We start from the raw sequence: 20290 nt of genomic DNA, 5'->3' as shown, positions 1-20290 counted from the left end.
AGTTTTGAACAACAAGGAAGACGGTGTGGAGTCTTATAATGTTTACAATATGTCTTTTATGTGAGTTTTGCTGCACCGTTCATCCTTGTGTTTGTTTCAAATAACCTTGCTAGCCTAAACCTTGTATCGAGAGGGAATACTTCTCATGCATCAAAAATCCTTGAGCCAACCACTATGCCATTTGTGTCCACCATACCTACCTACTACATGGTATTTATCCGCCATATTCCAAAGTAAATTGCTTGAGTGCTACCTTTAAAATTCCATCATTCACCTTTGCAATATATAGCTCATGGGACAAATAGCTTAAAAACTATTGTGGTATTGAATATGTACTTATGCACTTTATCTCTTATTAAGTTGCTTGTTGTGCGATAACCATGTTTACGGGGACGCCATCAACTATTCTTTGTTGAATATCATGTGAGTTGCTATGCATGTCCGTCTTGTCTGAAGTAAGAGAGATCTACCACCTTCATGGTTGGAGCATTGTTGACGTCAGAAACCCCCTGGCGGGCAGAGACGGTCAACACGGTAGAGCCGGGAACAACTAGGGCTGCGGCTGGCCCCAGTCCCTCAGAGCGACGGCCCGCAAAGCCTCCTGGTCGCACGCGCCGATGCCAACTGCAAGGGCGTGCCACCTGACCTATACCCGGTCGGGAAGGTGTGGATGATGCCTCGCTTAGTTTCTGCAGGGCACACACGTAAACATTAAATACGAGCCTCGATCGGCTCTCGGGTTATCCCGTGAATCGGCTCAAAGAGCCGATCCACCCATGATTCGGACGGGGTGTCCGAATATATGGTGGTCCCGCTTGATCAAGGTAAAGCTAATGAGATCTACGACGATTTAGGGTTTTCACCGCATAATCGGATCGTCCTACTCCAGAGTTGGGCCTCGCGGCCACGCACGGTGATCGTAAGCCGATCCTAAACAAGGCCTAAAAACCAACACGAGGTTGATCCCCGGAACATCCTGCTTAGGGCCAACGAACGACACCCTACGTGCCGCTGGATCCTCCCCCCTTTGTAAGGCCTAACTATTGCGGATATTAAACTAATCCTTGTAGAACAAGGAGCAATCGTAACGGATCGGATCTACTAAACTATGATCAAGCGGGGTGCCGCCCCTACACCTAAGATAGGTGTAAGGGCGGCTAGACATGCAAGGGTTGCACTACGAAAGCATGTAATATGAAGAACGAGTGCTAACCCTAACATGTCTAAGATAACTACGTTGCTCGCCATCAAAAAGGCTTCGATACGAGCAACGCATGAACAACGTGGGCAGGCTTGTCTGCCTAGATCGCAAGATGCGATCTAGGCAGCATGATGCTTACCGGTAGAAACCCTCGAGACGAAGGAGTTGGCGATGCGCCGAGATTTGTTTGTGGTTGAATGTTGGTTGTTGTTTATTCCATAAACCCTAGATACATATTTATAGTCCGACGGACTTTCTAACGTGGGAATAATCCCACCGTGTACGAGACAAACTCTAACTTTTAATCTAGATACAATCTACTATAATTAAAGATACACGGGCAATCTAGCCCAAACTCTCCGTGCAAGGCCGCTTCGAGAGATCTTCCACGTGTAATCTTCCAAGCCCATCCCGATCGCGGCCCACCTCCCGATTTGGCCAAAATCTGGTGATAACACATGCCCCTGGTTTTGGAAATGATATTTCCAAAATCATTATGCTCTTCTTTCGTTGGGTCATGTCGTAGCGAGAGCGTAACCGCCGCGGAACCTTCCATCATTACGCCTCGTCTCCTGGGCTTCTCTGTATGAATTGTCAATTTCGGCATCACGCCCTCGAGAACCGTCATGGCATTAAATCTTCACTACACTCTCTTTATTTATCTGTGCCAAACGGTTCACCACTCCATCCCCTTGCTCTGCTCTGTTCACCAAACCAAAAACCCCTTCTCTCCTGCAGCCATGTCTTCCTCTTCCTCCTCTGCTTCAGGCTTCTCTCTCCAACCGTTGCCGAAGAACAAAGAAGAGGACGATCCCCGCTCCGGGGCGCACCCCATCTCCTCTGACAAGGAGAAGAAGGGAGGAGAAGCGGAGAGGACCAAGGCCTCCCTCCGCCGGGCTTCCGCCGAAGAAGCGCTCCCGCATGTGGGCGGACGGCGAGGACGACGATGACGACGAGGAAGAAGAAGATGAGGAGGAGGAAGACGATTCCTCCTCCTCCATTGGGTATCCTCCAACGAAGCGCTTCCGCAGCCGGGCGGATAGCGAGGATGATGATGATGACGAGGAGGAGGAGGAAGCTCCAGCCGACGGCCGGGCAGCAGCGGCGAGGGAGCAGCGCCGACGACCTCGGCGACGGCGACGATGAGGACAGCGACGACTAGTAGAGTAGGACTAGCAGTAGCAGTGCACTAGGCACTAGATCCCTCTTTTGAGAGCCATCGGCTCTTCTTGTAAAGCTGCTCCTTTGAATTAATGAGAATTGTTCTTCCAATTTCCCCTTTCATTAATCCAATTTCCATCCTCCCGCTTGCCACACTAAGACCGATAGTAACAAATCGGGCTATTATTGTTTTTTTTCCCGACCGTGGCGTTTTGCAGTCCCGCAGCCGATGACTATTCATCGGCTAATTTGAGAAACCAGTCTCTCCCTTTTCTTGCAGCACCAGCACGGTCCAAACCTCGTACCAGACGACGGCTTTTCCTTCCCAGTTCTTCCCTGAGAAGGTCATGATGCAGTGACAGCCGAGGTAACTCCAATCGGCTCTCAAAAATATGGCACCTACCAGGCCTGTTGCCCCCCGAGTCTCAGCCAAGGCAAAAACAGAGACGAGGATACGTAAATTAGCTGTATGGACCTGGGCTTGATCATATCTGAGGGAGCTTCTTACGCAGAGCCAGCCGATTTGAACATAAATCGGCTTCTCAAAGCAGAGAGCCTTCACGGTGAGCTGCCCCCCGAGCTTCTTCAGTTCTTGCTGGCTAGATCGGCTCCATCCTTTGGTGGATCTAATGCAATCCATCCTTGACCTGATCTGCACGTCCAGGCTGCTCTTGGCCTTGTCCTTGAAGAGAGGATCCGAGCCCTTAAACTACTCCATTGAGGAGTTCTTTCATTAAAAACCCTCTTCGTGCTCCATTGACCCTCTGATCGTAACAATTATTCCTCTTGAGTAGATGGCCATGCATCGGCTTCATATCCTTAAGTCGATGTCTGCTGCATCGGCTGTGCTCGAAAATTTTCGAATTTTCAGAAATTTTTTTTTTACGGCCGACTCGTGCATCGGCCCCCATACTCCAATACTCATTACCAAAGAATGAGACACTTCATTGCACATCTTCGTGTTTTATCTACCTGGGTGCCCCCCGGAGCCGATTCTGTCAAGAGAATTGATGGTATCGGCTCTGTTGGATAACATGTTGAACCCAGGCAGAATGGTTGGTGAGGATAATTTTGGCCGATTGCTGGAATCGGCCTCCATGTTGCTTGTTCGATGAAGGTTTTGTGATGTCCCTTCATAAATTTTTTGGGGCCGATCACAAGGATCAGCCTCACCACGTTTGCTCATCGATGTGCTCTGGCTACTCGCTCAGGCCGGTAGATAAAACCAACCCAATTTCTGACTTCATCATGTTGGTGCGCTTGCTGTCGCCCACCTTGAGTGCATCGTGTAATCGTGGAGCGCCGAGCTTCGTCGGCATAACGAGCACTATGTTTGTGCCAGCCGATGTTTCATCATCGGCTTTCCTTTGCTTGGGGCGCCACTCCATTTTCCGTGGACGACCCTCTTCATCCAGGGTTCGCTGAACCTTCGCAGCCAGATCAGGCCTTGCCTTCCTTAATGTATGCAAGTATAACCTCTCGGCTTCTTCCAGGCCGCGCAACCGTTGAACCCTGCGTTTCTGGGAACGGCTGAGTCCATCAGGGCACCACCTTGGCCGGTGATACCTGTCTTCTTCTTCTCCCTCGTCTTCTGAATCTTCGAGATCTTTCAACCGAGGGGACTCAGCTCGTTTGCTCTGTGGCGGGAGAGGTCCTAAGCGCTCGAACACGGACACGTTGGCTGCCTCCTTCTTTCGGTTGCATTCTGGGAAATTGCCGATTGTTGGCAATCGGCTCATTCCCGAATCCCGGCGGTGCTCGAAGAAAGGACAATCCCAGTGCCTGTCCTCGTCGTCTCGCTCCCTTGCCTTTCCCTTGGCACACCGCTCGTGCTCCTCCTCATCGCGATCATGCCGACGATGTCTTCTGGCTTCTCTGGGCAGACGATCTCTTTCATCATCATCGCTGGAACGTCGGCGTTGGTCGGACTGACTCACATACTTGTTGAGGAGGTGATCAGAGAGAGGTCGCTGATATCTTATGTTCTTCACTTCCCCCTCTGTTACGTAGCGCTTGCCATCTTGGCGGAGCCGATCGCGTGGAGCGGCTTCCTCTGTATCTTTGCTATGAGAGCAGCTGCCCTCATCTCCATCCTTGCCAGCGTGGTGTCCAAGATCTACCATATTGATTTGGCACGAGAAGTCCGGCTGGCACCCTCCATGGTAAGTGTACTCCACCATGTTTACGGCGGGGAAGGGGTGCGTGTCGACCTTCATGGCGTATTGGTTGAAAATCAACCGTCCGTTTTCTATCGCCATTTGGATCTGCTGCCGCCACACCCTGCAGTCGTTGGTGGTGTGGGAGAACGTGTTATGCCATTTGCGGTACGGCCTTCCGTTCAGCTCTTGCACCGTGGGGAACTTGTGGCCTTCGGGTACCTTTATATGCTTCTCCGTGAGTAAGAGATCAAAAATCTGCTCCGTCTTGGTCACGTCGAAGTCGAACCCTTTTGGAGGGCCTTGTGGCTTCACCCATTTGCGGGTCACGGGGCTCGTCGCTCGAGTCCATTCAGCCACCGCTACCTCCCCGATCTCCCATGGCAGCTTCATCTTCGTCCGCCTCAACCACGGTCACCACCCGCTTGAATTTGTCCTCGGTAAACATCCGGGTGGCGTTGTTCATATGCCGACGGCTTCGCACCATGTGTGCCAACGAAGGGTAGTCCGCTTGGGAGGCCACGTCCTTGATTGATGATGAGAGACCCACCACCGCCAACTCGATCGCTTCTTTTTCACTTATATGAGCCGAAAAGCATCGGTTCCTAATGGTCTCGAAGCGCCGGACGTATTCTCGCCACTGTCTCCCCGCGCTTCGTCGTACTTGCGCTAGATCGGCAATGCCAACATCGGAAGCCTCCGAGTGATACTGCTCATGGAACCGCTCTTCCAAGCTGCTTCCAAGTCTGGATGGAGTTCGGTGGTAACGATGTGTACCACCCGAAAGCCGATCCTGTGAGGGACTGTGAGAAGAACCTCACGCGCAACTCGTCTGACGCTGAGATCGTGCCCAGCTGTGCCAAATATCGGCTCACATGCTCGATGGAGCTGGACCCATCCGATCCACTAAACTTTGTGAAGTCCGGGAGCCGATATTTGGGAGGCAGCGGGATCGGTTCGTAGTTGTTGGGGTACGGCTTGGTGTAGCCGAACGCCTTCCTTTTCGGCATCATACCGAACCGATCTTTCGAATTGCACAAATCTGATCCGCTGTGATGGCTGAAGGTGTCGAACCCTGACGGTTCGCCGGGGTGGCATACTTAACCAGCCATGCTTGCTTTTCCGGTTCTAAGCCAACTGCAGGAGCTGGGCTTTGGAGGTTTGTTGGGGTGGCGTACTTAGCCAGCCACGATTGCTTTTCAGGATCGGCTCCTGCCGTTCCAGAGGCCGCTGTTATTGCAGCCTGGTTCGAGAGTGCCCAGGCGTTGCAGTCCGGTACGTATGTGCACGCGTATCCGGGCGGGATCTCCTTGGGTGCCTCAGGTAGGAATTGGTAGTCACTAGGATCACCACCAATCTTGTAGACGACGTATGCCGATGAGCTCGGCAGTTCCGGTGCTGCCCATGCGAACGGCTGGGGCAGGAGTGGCATCTCTCCCTTGAAAGTCCCCAGAGCTGGTCCCGATGGAGAATACCGGTGGCTCATGATTTCCTTGACGACGCGCAGAGCGACACGCTCCAAGGTGTTCACCAGGCTCTCAGAGTGGCGGTGCAGCGAATGAGCCACCATGTAGTTGATTTCTCGCCGCAGCCGACTCTGGTGCGTTCTTCCGACGGGCGGAAAGGTCCACTCCATCGAGCGCGCCTTCGGGTGTGAAACCCTTCCACCCGACGCCATGGGAGCGGGTTCGGTGGAAGGAGCCGATGAGTTCGGCTTCTAGGGTTGCCTTGATCTCGTCATGTTTCTTCTTGAGCTCATCAGGCAGATCCTCGTACGTGACCGGAGTGTCTTCCGCCATCTCGGATGTAGATGGAGATGTCGTGTATGTCGAAGGTTGTCCCACCGGGCGTGCCAGAATGTGTTGACGTCAGAAACCCCCTGGCGGGCAGAGACGGTCAACACGGTAGAGCCGGGAACAACTAGGGTTGCGGCTGGCCCCAGTCCCTCAGAGCGACGGCCCGCAAAGCCTCCTGGTCGCACGTGCCGATGCCAACCGCAAGGGCGTGCCACCCGACCTATACCCGGTCGGGAAGGTGTGGATGATGCCTCGCTTAGTTTCTGCGGGGCACACACGTAAACATTAAATACGAGCCTCGATCGGCTCTCGGGTTATCCCGTGAATCGGCTCAAAGAGCCGATCCACCCATGATTCGGACGGGGTGTCCGAATATATGGTGGTCCCGCTTGATCAAGGTAAAGCTAATGAGATCTACGACGATTTAGGGTTTTCACCGCATAATCGGATCGTCCTACTCCGAGGTTGGGCCTCGCGGCCACGCACGGTGATCGTAAGCCGATCCTAAACAAGGCCTAAAAACCAACACGAGGTTGATCCCCGAACATCCTCGCTTAGGGCCAACGAACGACACCCTACGTGCCGCTGGATCCTCCCCACCTTTGTAAGGCCTAACTATTGCAGATATTAAACTAATCCTTGTAGAACAAGGAGCAATCGTAACGGATCAGATCTACTAAACTATGATCAAGCGGGGTCGCCCCTACACCTAAGATAGGTGTAAGGGCGGCTAGACATGCAAGGGTTGCACTACGAAAGCATGTAATATGAAGAACGAGTGCTAACCCTAACATGTCTAAGATAACTACGTTGCTCGCCATCAAAAAGGCTTCGATACGAGCAACGCATGAACAACGTGGGCAGGCTTGTGCTGCCTAGATCGCAAGATGCGATCTAGGCAGCATGATGCTTACCGGTAGAAACCCTCGAGGCGAAGGAGTTGGCGATGCGCCGAGATTTGTTTGTGGTTGAATGTTGGTTGTTGTTTATTCCATAAACCCTAGATACATATTTATAGTCCAGCGGACTTTCTAACGTGGGAATAATCCCACCGTGTACGAGACAAACTCTAACTTTTAATCTAGATACAATCTACTATAATTAAAGATACACGGGCAATCTAGCCCAAACTCTCCGTGCAAGGCCGCTTCAGAGATCTTCCACGTGTAATCTTCCAAGCCCATCCTGATCGCGGCCCACCTCCTGATTTGGCCAAAATCTGGTGATAACAAGCATGCATATTGTTAGAGAAGAACATTGGGCCGCTAACTTAAGCCATGATTCATGGTGGAAGTTTCAGTCTTGGACACATATCCTCAATCTCATATGAGAATAATAATTGTTGCCACATGCTTATGCATTAAAGAGGAGTCCATTATCTCGTTGTCCATGTTGTCCCGGTATGGATGTCTAAGTTGAGAATAATCAAAAGCGAGAAATCCAAAATGCGAGCTTTCTCCTTAGACCTTTGTACAGGGCGGCATGGAGGTACCCCATTGTGACACTTGGTTAAAACATGTGCATTGCAAAGATCCGGTAGTCCAAGCTAATTAGGACAAGGTGCGGGCACTATTAGTATACTATGCATGAGGCTTGCAACTTGTAAGATATAATTTACATAACTCATATGCTTTATTACTACCGTTGACAAAATTGTTTCATGTTTTCAAAATAAAAGCTCTAGCACAAATATAGCAATCGATGCTTTCCTCTTTGAAGGACCATTCATTTTTACTTTTATGTTGAGTCGAGTTCACCTATCTCTCTCCACCTCAAGAAGCAAACACTTGTGTGAACTGTGCATTGATTCCTACATACTTGCATATTGTACTTGTTATATTACTCTATGTTGACAATTATCCATGAGATATACATGTTACAAGTTGAAGCAACCACTGAAACTTAATCTTCCTTTGTGTTGCTTCAATGCCCTTACTTTGATTTATTGCTTTATGAGTTAACTCTTATGCAAGACTTATTGATGCTTGTCTTGAAGTACTATTCATGAAAAGTCTTTGATTTATGATTCACTTGTTTACTCATGTCATTACCATCGTTTTGATCGCTGCATCCACTACATATGTTTACAAATAGTATGATCAAGTTTATGATGGCATGTCACTTCAGAAATTATCTTTGTTATCGTTTTACTCGCTCGGGACGAGCGTAACTAAGCTTGGGGATGCTTGATACGTCTCCGACGTATCGATAATTTCTTATGTTCCATGCCATATTATTGATGATACCTACATGTTTTATGCACACTTTATGTCATATTCGTGCATTTTCCGGAACTAACCTATTAACAAGATGCCGAAGTGCCGCTTGTCGTTTTCTGCTGTTTTTGGTTTCAGAAATCCTAGTAACGAAATATTCTCGGAATCGGACGAAATCAAGACCCAGGTTCCTATTTTCACCGGAAGCATCCGGAACACCCGAGAGCCGCGGAGGGGGCCCTGTGGGCCCCAGATGATAGGGTGGCGCGGCCTGGGCCCTGGCCGCGCCAGCCTATGGTGCCGCCGCCTCTTCGACCCTTTGACGCTGCCCTTCCGCCTATTTAAAGCCTCCGTCGCGAAAACCCTGATGCGAAGAACCACGATACGGAAAATCTTCCAGAGCCGCCGCCATCGCGAAGCCAAGATCTGGGGGACAGGAGTCTCTGTTCCAGCACCCTGCCGGAGCGGGGAAGTGCCCCCGGAAGGCTTCTCCATCGACACCGCTGCCATCTCCACCGCCATCTTCATCACCGCTGCTGCTCCCATGAAGAGGGAGTAGTTCTCCATCGAGGCTCGGGGCTGTACCGGTAGCTATGTGGTTAATCTCTCTCCTATGTGCTTCAATACAATAATCTCATGAGCTGCCTTACATGATTGAGATTCATATGATGATGCTTGTAATCTAGATGTCATTGTGCTAGTCAAGTGAGTTTTACTTATGTGATCTCCGGAGACTCCTTGTCCCACGTGTGTAAAGGTGACAGTGTGTGCACCGTGTGGGTCTCTTAGGCTATATTTCACGGAATACTTACTCACCGTTATGAATGGCGTAGTGAAGTGCTTATTTATATCTCTTTATGATTGCAATGTGTTTTGTATCACAATTTATCTATGTGCTACTCTAGTGATGTTATTAAAGTAGTTTATTCCTCCCGCACGGTGTAATGGTGACAAGTGTGTGCATCCGTGTTAGTACTTGGCATATGCTATGATCATGATCTCTTGTAGATTGTGGAGTTAATTATCATTATGATTGTATTGATATGATCTATTCCTCCTACGTGGCGTGAAGGTGACGAGTGTGCATGCTATGTTAGTACTTGGTTTAGTCGTGTTGATCTTTCTTGCACTCTAAGGTTATTTAAATATGAACATTGAATTGTGGAGCTTGTTAACTCCGGCATTGAGGGTTCGTGTAATCCTACGCAATGTGTTCATCATCCAACAAGAGTGTAGAGTATGCATTTATCTATTCTGTTATGTGATCAAAGTTGAGAGTGTCCACTAGCGAAAGTCTAATCCCTAGGCCTTGTTCCTAAATATCGCTATCGCCGCTTGTTTACTCGTTTTACTCGCGTTACTACCGCTGCGTTACTACTGCTTGTTTACTCGTCCCGGGCAAAGCACTTTTCCGGTGCCGTTGCTACTACTTATTCATACCACCTGTATTTCACTATCTCTTCGCCGAACTAGTGCACCTATTAGGTGTGTTGGGGACACAAGAGACTTCTTGCTTTGTGGTTGCAGGGTTCCTTGAGAGGGATATCTTTGACCTCTTCCTCCCTGAGATCGATAAACCTTGGGTGATCCACTTAAGGGAAACTTGCTGCTGTTCTACAAACCTCTGCTCTTGGAGGCCCAACACTGTCTACAAGAATAGAAGCTCCCGTAGACATCATCTGGCACTCCAATGTTGGTTGTGGGAGATCACCTAGGTAACGTAATCAGGGCTCAAGCGAGATGGAAATAACACGCGGCTAATGCACGTGTCATGGAGGTCCTGGCAATCTGAGAAGGCGTTAACTCAACATTGTAGAAGGGATCTACGAGTGTTATAATTGAAAGTGACTCAAAAGAGGTGATAAATCTTTGCAATGGAGACAGGTCAAACCGATCGGAGATCATGGCTATTTGTGAGGAGATAACAAAGTCTAAGATAACTTTTTTTAGCTGTAGCATCAGCTTCATTAGACTGAGATGCAAATCGTGCTGCCCACTTGTGTGCTCAACAAGCTAGTTCTAGTTCTCATAGAAGGAGGTGCCTATGGATCAATTGCAATCTAGCTTTCTCGGAGATCCTCTAGGGTGACTTCTTTTAGGCTTATGCTTATGCATAAGCCGGCTTATAGAAAATGGTGGAGAGAAACTATAGTGGAAAGAAGCTACTAGAAACTGATCCCTCCTATTCTTTTGAGCTTCTGATATTTGGCTTATTTTATTTGTTGAGTTGTGAAATGTCTCTAACGCCCCTAAATTAGATATGTATCATAAATAAGTGGTTATAGTATATTTAGGCTAGTCTATAGTGTAAAGTGAGCTAGAAATTAATCAGAAAATTATATAATATTTAAATATATTTGAACAATTATATAATGACAAGAAATATCATGTAAAATGGTCACATGAGCTTATAATTTTTTAAACATGGAAATTGCTCTTAGAAATGTAAACACATAGAAACTAATTTTGTTTAATCCATCGAACATATCAACATGGTTAATCACTATCCACAAATGTATGCGGTACTTCCTTTCTGGATACATTAATCTTCTGAATTCATCCAACGTCAACAACCTGTGCATGCGGTACTTTCTGAATATTCATTTTGAAGTACTAGAGCACCAGATCGGTTTGTTATCTAAGTGCTACGTACGCATGTCTGCACTACATCAATCCATCAACTAGTCTATCAATCAATCTTGGTAGGTGTCCGCCGCGTGTTGTAAATAGAGGGAGAGTCGGCCTCATTCCTGCACAGAGAGCGAGAGGAAGAGATGCGAATCGGAACAAAATATTTGGTTTCTCTTTTTCTTTTTGCACACTTCTCCAAACGTTGTCCCCAAGAATGGCATTATGTTGTAAATAGAACCAACGGAAAGGGTAGCTCTCAATACCGATTCGGTTCTTAGCGCAGAAGCTCGGGAAACTCTCCAGAAACCACTCGAGAGCAGTTTCTCGGTATAGTCAGGAAGTGGACTTCGTGGTGGGCAGAAGCTGGGCTGAAGCTGGAGGGTTCTTTTGGGTTTCAGCGGTTGTGGACCTCGAAGCTGCTTCAGAAGCCAAAAGAAGTCACCCCTAAGAAGTTATCATAATCCTATCGATTAATCAATAAAGAAAAGAAGAAAAAGAAAAGAAAGCAACAACTGTGAGATTGTGACGCCTCAAGATTGGACTAGTTACGGTGGTGTTATTATCTTCATAGTGGATACTATTGGTGTCATGCAAAGTTATATTTATTAAGTTGTAAAATCATCTTGTCTTCGATTGTGTGTGATGGTAACATAGCTACTCACCACCACTCTTTCTATATTTATTGTTATGTCATATTACAAAAACTTTTAAGCTGTGTGCTGTTACTACTTATATTAGTCACAATAAGATTAGTTAACCCATCGGTACATCCCCTGGAACTTTCTAGCACGGCCTTCCATTCTCATAACGCCCAACGGCTGAGATATTGTCCGGGCCCAGGTAGCACACCGCTGTCCGTCCACGTATTGGTGCCACAAGGACAAGGCGCGGTCTCCTCCCATTGGCACGGCCGCCCGGCCCGTCCCGTCCCCAGGCAGGCTGGCACGCATCACGAGGGCGTCGCCCACGAAGCAAAAACTCCCCAAATTGCCACGAACTTCATTACTCCACCACGACAATCCGCAGGTAAATCCGCCTCCGCGATTTTCCCACTCCGCTTTCCTCTCTCGATTTGTCCAAATTTTTGTTCCCCACCAGCGATTGGTTTGGTGTCTCCGGCATCACTCCCCACTAAGCCGCCCCCTCTCCTCGCTCGCGCTGGACTCGGCTCGTCGTTTCCTTCCCAATTTCGCCGCCGCCCGATATTTATTATCCTGCCTCGGCATCCATTTCCTCCCCTGATAAAAAATTTCCCACTTTTGTTGCCCGGCGGGCCTTGTTAATATCTGCGCTGCGCGGGGATATTTGTTCTTTCCCTGCTTTCTTGGGCGCGCGTCCAACCTGCGGAGGCCTCCGGATCTTTCGATCGCTGCTGGGCGGCGCCGGCACAAGGTACCCGCCGCTTTCCTGTTTCCCGATTCTGGCAAACAACAAAAAAGATGCCTTTTTTCGAATTATGAAATGATTGCCTAGTTGGGATCTAACCGTGTGGTTCTTGTTCTTGTTCGGGATGTTCTGTCTTTTCCCTCTTTTTCAGATAGTTTGCGAGGAGGGAGGCTGATAGGTAGGCTAGGGCTCTGAAAGTTGTTCAATTGTTGCTCCCACTCCCATCATAGATGATGAAATCGGGGGAAGAAGTTAGTCTGGGCCAGCAAATGGACGGTTCTCTGGAGGAGAAGGCTGCTGGGGAATCCGTTGATGAGCCCAAGATAGAGAGGTGCCACTCTATCAATCTGAATTCGTTGCCAGCAGTATCTGCCTCCACAGCGGAGATTGAAATCTTGCACGCCGCAGTTGAGCCAGAGGCCAATGATTCAAGCACTCAAAAAGGAGATGATAAACCCAGCGCTACTGATCAGAAGAAGGTCCCGAAGAATGAGCAAGTCGACGAAGCTGAAGTTCAGGTCTGTGCATATGTGAAGAACAACTCGGTTGACCCGTTGAATAGCGAGAGCCACGCCGAGTTGAAGGATGCTTTGGTGGTAGCTGTGCCAGAAAATGAAGGGTACGCTGATGCTGGCAATGATTATAAGAGAGTTAAAGTTCTCAGCATTGTCAAGAAGGATGAGTCAGAGGAGGAAATTGTCGAAGCTATCAATCCTGTAACAATTGCGGCGTATAGAGACGAGAAGGGCGCCTCAGGTTCTACTTCTGGAGTTACTGCGGTGCGAACGCCTGGCACCCGGTCGTCTTGTTTCCATGGTGTGACCAGGTAACCTTTGTTCTGTCTTCTTATAACTTGTAGTTGATCAGTGGTAACAAAACAATGTGATTCACCACGTCAACTCAAAACATCATAGATGCAGATGCTTACCAAAGTATCATCAATTGTGCAGGCATAGGTGGAGTGGCAAATATGAAGCTCATTTGTGGGACAGTACTTGCAGAGTAGAAGGACGGAGAAGGAAAGGAAGGCAAGGTATGCCTTCTTATTTAAGAGCTATCTGAGGAGCAATTATATATACTTGATTGTGCCACAACCTGTTCCAGAAGGGCTCAGTCGTGATTACCTGTTCTGGAAGGGCTCATTCGTGATAGATGGGGGGCTGATGCTTACCGCATCACCCTCGAGGCTACGTGGTGGAGTGTGTAGGGAAGCATGTGCCCAGGAGAGGTTGACAGTCCACACAATAGAAAGAAAAGCATGGGATGTGAATAAATAGATAATTCTTTCTGGCCTTCATTAATGAAGGCCTTGTTACATAGTGTTAGAAAGAAAATTGTTGATATAAGTTCGGCTGCTCTCACAATTTAATATACTATGTATGGTTTAATTTTTTTTTGCGGGGGTAAAGGAATTGTATTAATTAAATCATAGTGTCATTACAATCCCTTAAAAGGGCATCCAGAATAGTTTCTGGCCCAGACCCTAACACAATTTAATATACTACGTATGGTTTAATTAGCTCTGGAACATGCTGTGTTTTGCGTATTTATTTCCTAGGAACAAAAGGTTAAACATGTAATTTATTCTTCTAGCGTGCTATTTTGCGGGCAAATTCTCTGTGAAGTTATTTTACATTTATGGTGGTATGTGCTATGAAGGCATCACTTCGTTTATTTCAGCATGATACGGATTTTGCTATCTGTCCAGATCCCTCATTTGTTATATGTCCTTTTAGTTGTATCTGATCATCTACACTTAGTACTACTGACATTGTATGCTTGGGCTGCCGTAGTAGACTACTTTATACTATGTCCTATAGCTAGCAAATTGTACGGACTTGGCATAGCTCTGTCGCACGTTACTATTTCTACATCAGCCGGTCCCAACTTCTAACCATCTAATCTTGATTATTTTCCCTCAGTAGAAATAAGCAAACTACCAAAGAGACACATCTGTGAATGGGATGCTAGAATTTGTTGTTATTTAGCATGCATTTAGTGGGCTGTGAGATCCTAACACACTTCCCATGCAGAGACACCTTTTAAAATTGTCCGTGTCTCATTCGGCACGAGAAATATTGTAATTGCATTATGAATTAAGGAGTGCTTATTTCTAACATATAATTCTGGAGTTCTGTGTGCTTTATCCATAAGACCTAGGAGGCTAGGAACATAGTTTTACAACTCAAAAAGTATAATTAACCGGTCAAGTGTCAAGTTCACTGATTTTCTGGCCAATCATTGTTTTAACACTCGAATATGCAGCTTTAACTTTTTAATGACTTTTCTATTTTAAGTTGGAAAACCATTCAGGAAAATGACATATAACTATCTTCCCTCCTCTGTCCTGTTCAGGTGCGTAGGTAGAGCATGACGTCGGGGGCTCGATACCAACTTTAACTAAAAACATTTCAGCTATTTTTGTCTCTGCGATCCACTCGTGTTAACCAGACTGGTTCCGGCACTATGGCACTAGCGCTGTTTACCCCTTGCTAAACTGTATATCTGCCCCTGTTTGTAAATCTATGCCTAGAAGAGGATATTCTTAGCAAGTAATAGATACTAGCTTTCGTTGAATGGGTTTAGAATTAGGTAGCATTTGCATGTCCAAAGCTTCTATATCATGTTAGCTTTTTTCGTGTAGCTTCGTTATTTTCCTTATCTGTAATTGCTTCTGACTCGTTACTGATGGTTTCTTGCTGTGGTGTTCCCATGCGGTGGCGCTTCAGTTTATCTAGGTAAGAATTATTCATTTCAGACATAATGTCTTAGTTTTGTATGTTTACGTTCTAATTTTTTTCTTTGTCTAATTTCCTACTTTGCAGGAAGTTATGATACTGAGAAAAAAGCTGCCAGGGCGTATGATGTTGCAGCTCTTAAATACTGGGGCCTAAATACTAAGCTGAACTTCCCAGTAAGTCTTTCTTCATTTCTTTTTTATTTTGCTTCCCCTGTTATATATATTAAGGGCATGATAATCTCATGGGTCAATATTCTATCAGATTTCCGAATACGAAAAGGAACTGGCCGACACAAAAGACATGTCTCCAGAGGAATGTGTGACATACTTGAGAAGGTATATCATATTTGTATTCATTCAATTTTACTGTTGGAGAAGGGGTATCATGACAAGTTTGATTTCTCCTGCAGAAGGAGTAGCTGCTTCTCAAGAGGGGCTTCTGTTTACAGAGGAGTTACAAGGTGCACTCTCGTTTTCATTTTGTTCAGCTTGTTCGAAAGGCTAGCTTTTCTTCTTCAAAACTACTTAAGCTCACATGTAACCATGTCCCTATCATAGGAGGCAAAAAGACGGGAGATGGCAAGCACGCATAGGACTGATTGCTGGAACTAGAGACATTTACCTTGGAACTTTCAGTATGCTACACATGCCTAATTTTGATATTCCCTTTATCTCTCTTCACAGATACTTCATTTCATTTTCCTAATGAATTTCCTCTTGTTTGAACTAGAAACTGAGGAAGAAGCTGCAGAAGCTTATGATATTGCTGCCATAGAGATACGTGGCAAAAATGCAGTGACCAACTTTGACCGAAGCAACTACATGGAGAAGGGCATGCATTGTATAGAAGGGGCAGGGTTGAACTTGCTTGCAACAAAGCCAGAATAAAACCTGATTTGGCATCAAATATGAGCAGATTTGGTCAGCAATATTTGGAGCTTAGTGGTACATACAGATAGAAGAACTGGATGCAGCCTGTCATTATTTGCTGCTCTACAATTCTTCAGATTATAGTTCTTTTTGGAGAGATATATTCAGTTATTAGCAAGATTTGAAGATTTTGACAGTGTATTACTGTTATAGTGTTTATAGGCTAGATTTGCCCTGAAAAATGTCAACAGCTTATGCTCGACAACATGTCACATGTCTGGCGGGAGAATATGTTTTACTATCACTTTGATGCTTTGTGTTACTGTCATGTTCAAGTGTATATTCCAACTAGGCAGCTTGTTAAATACATTGCCATTTTTTGTTCCATTCGCTGCTTGTGCCGCTAGGCAAATTACTTGGGAGGAACCTGATTGCAAGATTATGGTCAATGGCATGCGTACATAAAATTCAGTTGCCTTCAAAAGATTGAAGACATGAACATTACACAAGTTTTCATACATGCGAAATTTTATTTCAGATTTTATTGACTTTTCAAAATGTGTTTTCACCTAATGGGTTCATATGCATTTGGGCCAAATTGTATTTCCCTTTAGTCCAGGCTCTAACAACCATCCAAAGCCAGATCATATATACATCTCATAATTGTTCAGCTACGTAACAGTATTAAATCTAAATATGGTCCTCTAGACTTGTCCCCACAAGTTGGTCTGACCAATTTTACATGAAAGACAATGAAGACGAAGCACCACAATAAACTCAATTATATAAGCTAGAAGGAACTAGCAGTTCATCAGGCTAACATACACTCTGCTCAGCTGATGTCTGAACAGAGGAGCTTTCAGTAATCAGTAATTTGGGTGGAAGAATGGATTCACATCCCTAGCTTCAAATTCTCGTTCAGCCCTGGCTCTCCTTTCCACCTCTACCTCCTCCAAAATTGAGCGCCTTGCATTTGAAGTCTTAAACTGCACGAGTGAAATTAAAAAGAATCATGTGCCTGAGATTAATCCATGCAAACACATCATATTGTTGGATTGAACAAACAGGATGTTAAACACAAAAATGAGCACATCTCGGATGTGAACAAAAAGGAAAGGATGGAGTACGGTCTTCTAATTAACCGAAGGGATAAAACACTTGCCACCAAGAACTTTGCTCTTTCACTATGCTTATCTCATAAGCCAACTAATTAAGCTTATTAAGACAGCTTACCAGGGTGAGCGGACACATATTCTAAACCGATAAGAGGTCAATAAAACATTAAACCTACCAACAGTGGTGATGCTTGCCATAAAACATGTGATGCCAATAAACCTAAATTCCTAGTAATAATATGATTTTTCTGATGAACGTAACAAAACTAAAGAGTGTTTTGCACATTGTGGTGTCAGTTGACATCAAAATCAGTATCTTACGAGTGTGGACTGAAAACAATCTATTGTGTAGATATGGAAAAGGGCATTTTGATAATCATTTTATAGTCCAAGCCTGAAGGTCCTAAGGATGTGGAATATCGTTAATAGGATCTGCAGTAACAGAAAATGTAGTGGGTGAATAGGATAACTGTGATATCTACTGAATAAAATAACCATGTGACATCTAGCATTTAGTATAGACTGCTCGACACTTGATAACTAAAACTCTGTAATTACATGATCATGTATTACAAAAACCTAACTGCAATCACCAAGGCAGTATTGTTGCAGAATGCAGAGGCATATTGCCGACGATTCTTGCTGCACACAGGAGAACAGTTGCCCTCTTGCCACCATATTCACAATGAGTATTGTAAACTTCAGCATAAAATAGAAAATACCTTGTTGACCAGAGCCTCAAATGCTTCTGATCCATTTTGTTTGATGTATTTCTGTGCAGCTGAGATTACATCTTCAGGTTGACCAGAATCTTCCTTCTTGGGAATATACCAGATGTTTACTACTTGCTGGTTCACAATCATTGGCCGCACAAAATGCTCATAAACATGTGCAGCACCATTGAAGTAGGGCAAGACCAACCAGCAATTGAAAAACAGCTTTCCATAAGACCAGAAGGGAAGCCTGCAGAATGCAAAAGATTAGTCTGTACTAACAAGTAAGCATATCCATTCATCTCATAATGTACTAACATAACTCTGTCACAAACAAAGTAGCAAAACACAAATTATACTACTAAATCAGAAGGTAAGAGACAAAGAAATTTATTTCAAGATTATGATATATCTTTGTACCATTCTTTCAAGAAATCTCTAGTCATAAGACAGGATTGTAAGTGAATGTTGCATTAAGATCCAAGGTTTGATCCCATTAGACTAAATAGTCACAACAGTCAAGAAGCAGTGAAGGATTTACAGGAAAAAAAATTCTGATGATATAGGGAGCAGTCCTTTACCATTCTATTACTGCAGCAAAGGTAAGCTCAAATAGAGTGATAAACGAGTACAACACCCAGTACGTGAGCCATTGCTGATCATCAATAGAAGATTTCGTTTCTATTGCTCGAACAGACGCATATCTGTAAACATGTCAATGAGAATCTTAAAAAGAAAAGAAAAAGACAGTTGTTGCAAAATGGAAGCATGTGCTAAGTTTGTATCTACTATTTGGCAAGAGAATGAATTTACTTACAGAGGATAAGCGAGTGAAACCAGGGGCCTGCCAGAAAAATAAAAGCATCTCAGTACATACAGAGGGATGGAAACTGTCGTAACACCTACTGAACTAACAAGTGCAGCTGAACGAACAAAAGAAATAAAGCTCACATCTGATAAATTTAACACATTTGCAGATCAATAATGTAGCTATATTCTGTAGATAGCACATAGGTATGTGGCATCATGTTCTACACAATGCAAAGTTATGCTGATTATAGTACTACAATAAGCAAGACGATTCCATTCTTGTAGGTTATGCAGAAGATGCAAAATCATAAATGCTAAACAATGTGGCATGTTCTTCTTGAAAGGGGAGTTTTTTTTTTTTTGACAACTTCACCGTAGGCGAGGTGTGATTTTTATATTAAATGAAAGAAAAAGGATGAAAGGGGAGTTACATTGTATAGATGTGTCGCAAATTATTTGCTTGAGCTTCAAATATGGTTCAACATAAAGATCAACCTAGTTGCTGATGTGACATAGTTAGTGCCTTCAGCGAAAACTTAGCTACAATTTTGCAAATGTGCCAATCCTTCCAGGATAAAATATGCTGAAGTCCGCTGAATGATTACATGACATTACATTATAGTATTAAATTATCAATATTCTGTAGGTCCGTATAGAGCTTCACTAGTGCCCCCTTATAGATCAGTAAATTAATGCAGTAATGTCTGACGAACCAAAAACCCTGAACCCTGAACCAAAATCCAAACCATATATGCAAAATTTCCCACGATATACTCCAAAATCGAAGTTCCTACCACAAACCAGTGGGGATTTACTAATTTAGGGCGAGAGTCTTGACTGAGTTGACTTTCAGTGACACTACAGCCTGCAGCCTAAAGAAAAAAACGCCACGATTCGCGCACGCTTTCCCTTAGCCATCTGAACAGAACAGCGCATAGAACGGCTGCTCCGGCGGCGGCGGCACGCCATTCGTACCAAGAACTCGAAACCAATCCGTCCAAGGAGATAAGAGGAAGCAGATCAAGGGGGAAGAAGCAGTGCGTACCCCGCGAGAACATCCAGGTTGCTGACCAGCACCTTGAGGAAAGATCCGGACCCCATTGCGCCGTGCTCTCCCCCGAGGCTGCGAATCTGACGAGTTGAAACGGCAGTAAATCGCAGGGATTTGGTGCTTTATTTATCTGAGGAAGGAGGCGGTCACCTACCTTTTGTGTTCGTCCTGTTTCTTCACCCTTCCGCCAACCCACGCTCTCTTGTTTCTTTGTGTGCCTTTTTTTGTTGCCTCGCGGACCTGTCGAGTGACCATTGTGTTCTTCCAATGAGCACCGCCCAGGACCAGGACGCGTGGACCCGGATCTTACTTCTGCGCTGGGTAACAAGCGCGTTAGAGTTGGGTCCGGCCCGTGCAAATATTTTGTAAGACAAGCCCATGTAGAAAGAGGAACCTAGGACAGTTACTGGGCTCAATCCTCCCTCAAAAAACTAGGCCCACTCA

The 20290-nt window shown here is 45.6% G+C and overlaps 2 protein-coding genes across 2 annotated transcripts; one reads left to right on the top strand and one right to left on the bottom strand.

Moving 5' to 3' along the window:
* Positions 1 to 12160: 12160 nt before the first annotated feature.
* Positions 12161 to 16544, top strand: LOC124693181 (AP2-like ethylene-responsive transcription factor PLT1). The gene is made up of 9 exons (XM_047226646.1): positions 12161 to 12553; positions 12699 to 13373; positions 13498 to 13580; positions 15277 to 15285; positions 15373 to 15461; positions 15550 to 15623; positions 15698 to 15748; positions 15846 to 15922; positions 16018 to 16544. The coding sequence occupies exons 2-9, from the start codon at positions 12778 to 12780 to the stop codon at positions 16173 to 16175; spliced, it is 1137 nt and encodes a 378-aa protein (XP_047082602.1). The 5' UTR covers positions 12161 to 12553; positions 12699 to 12777; the 3' UTR covers positions 16176 to 16544.
* A 129-nt stretch (positions 16545 to 16673) lies between these two features.
* Positions 16674 to 20059, bottom strand: LOC124693182 (HVA22-like protein a). Its single transcript, XM_047226647.1, has 6 exons — positions 20001 to 20059; positions 19841 to 19926; positions 18803 to 18829; positions 18567 to 18689; positions 17995 to 18235; positions 16674 to 17143 (listed from the first exon to the last, which is right to left on the bottom strand). The coding sequence occupies exons 2-6, from the start codon at positions 19894 to 19896 to the stop codon at positions 17024 to 17026; spliced, it is 567 nt and encodes a 188-aa protein (XP_047082603.1). The 5' UTR covers positions 19897 to 19926; positions 20001 to 20059; the 3' UTR covers positions 16674 to 17023.
* Between the last annotated feature and the right edge of the window lie 231 nt (positions 20060 to 20290).

The sequence above is a fragment of the Lolium rigidum genome, chromosome 2 (genome assembly GCF_022539505.1).
Source record: "Lolium rigidum isolate FL_2022 chromosome 2, APGP_CSIRO_Lrig_0.1, whole genome shotgun sequence".
NCBI classification, from domain to species: Eukaryota; Viridiplantae; Streptophyta; class Magnoliopsida; order Poales; family Poaceae; genus Lolium; species Lolium rigidum.
Note: the sequence above shows the minus strand (reverse complement) of the source record. Positions and strands in the feature narration are given on the sequence as shown.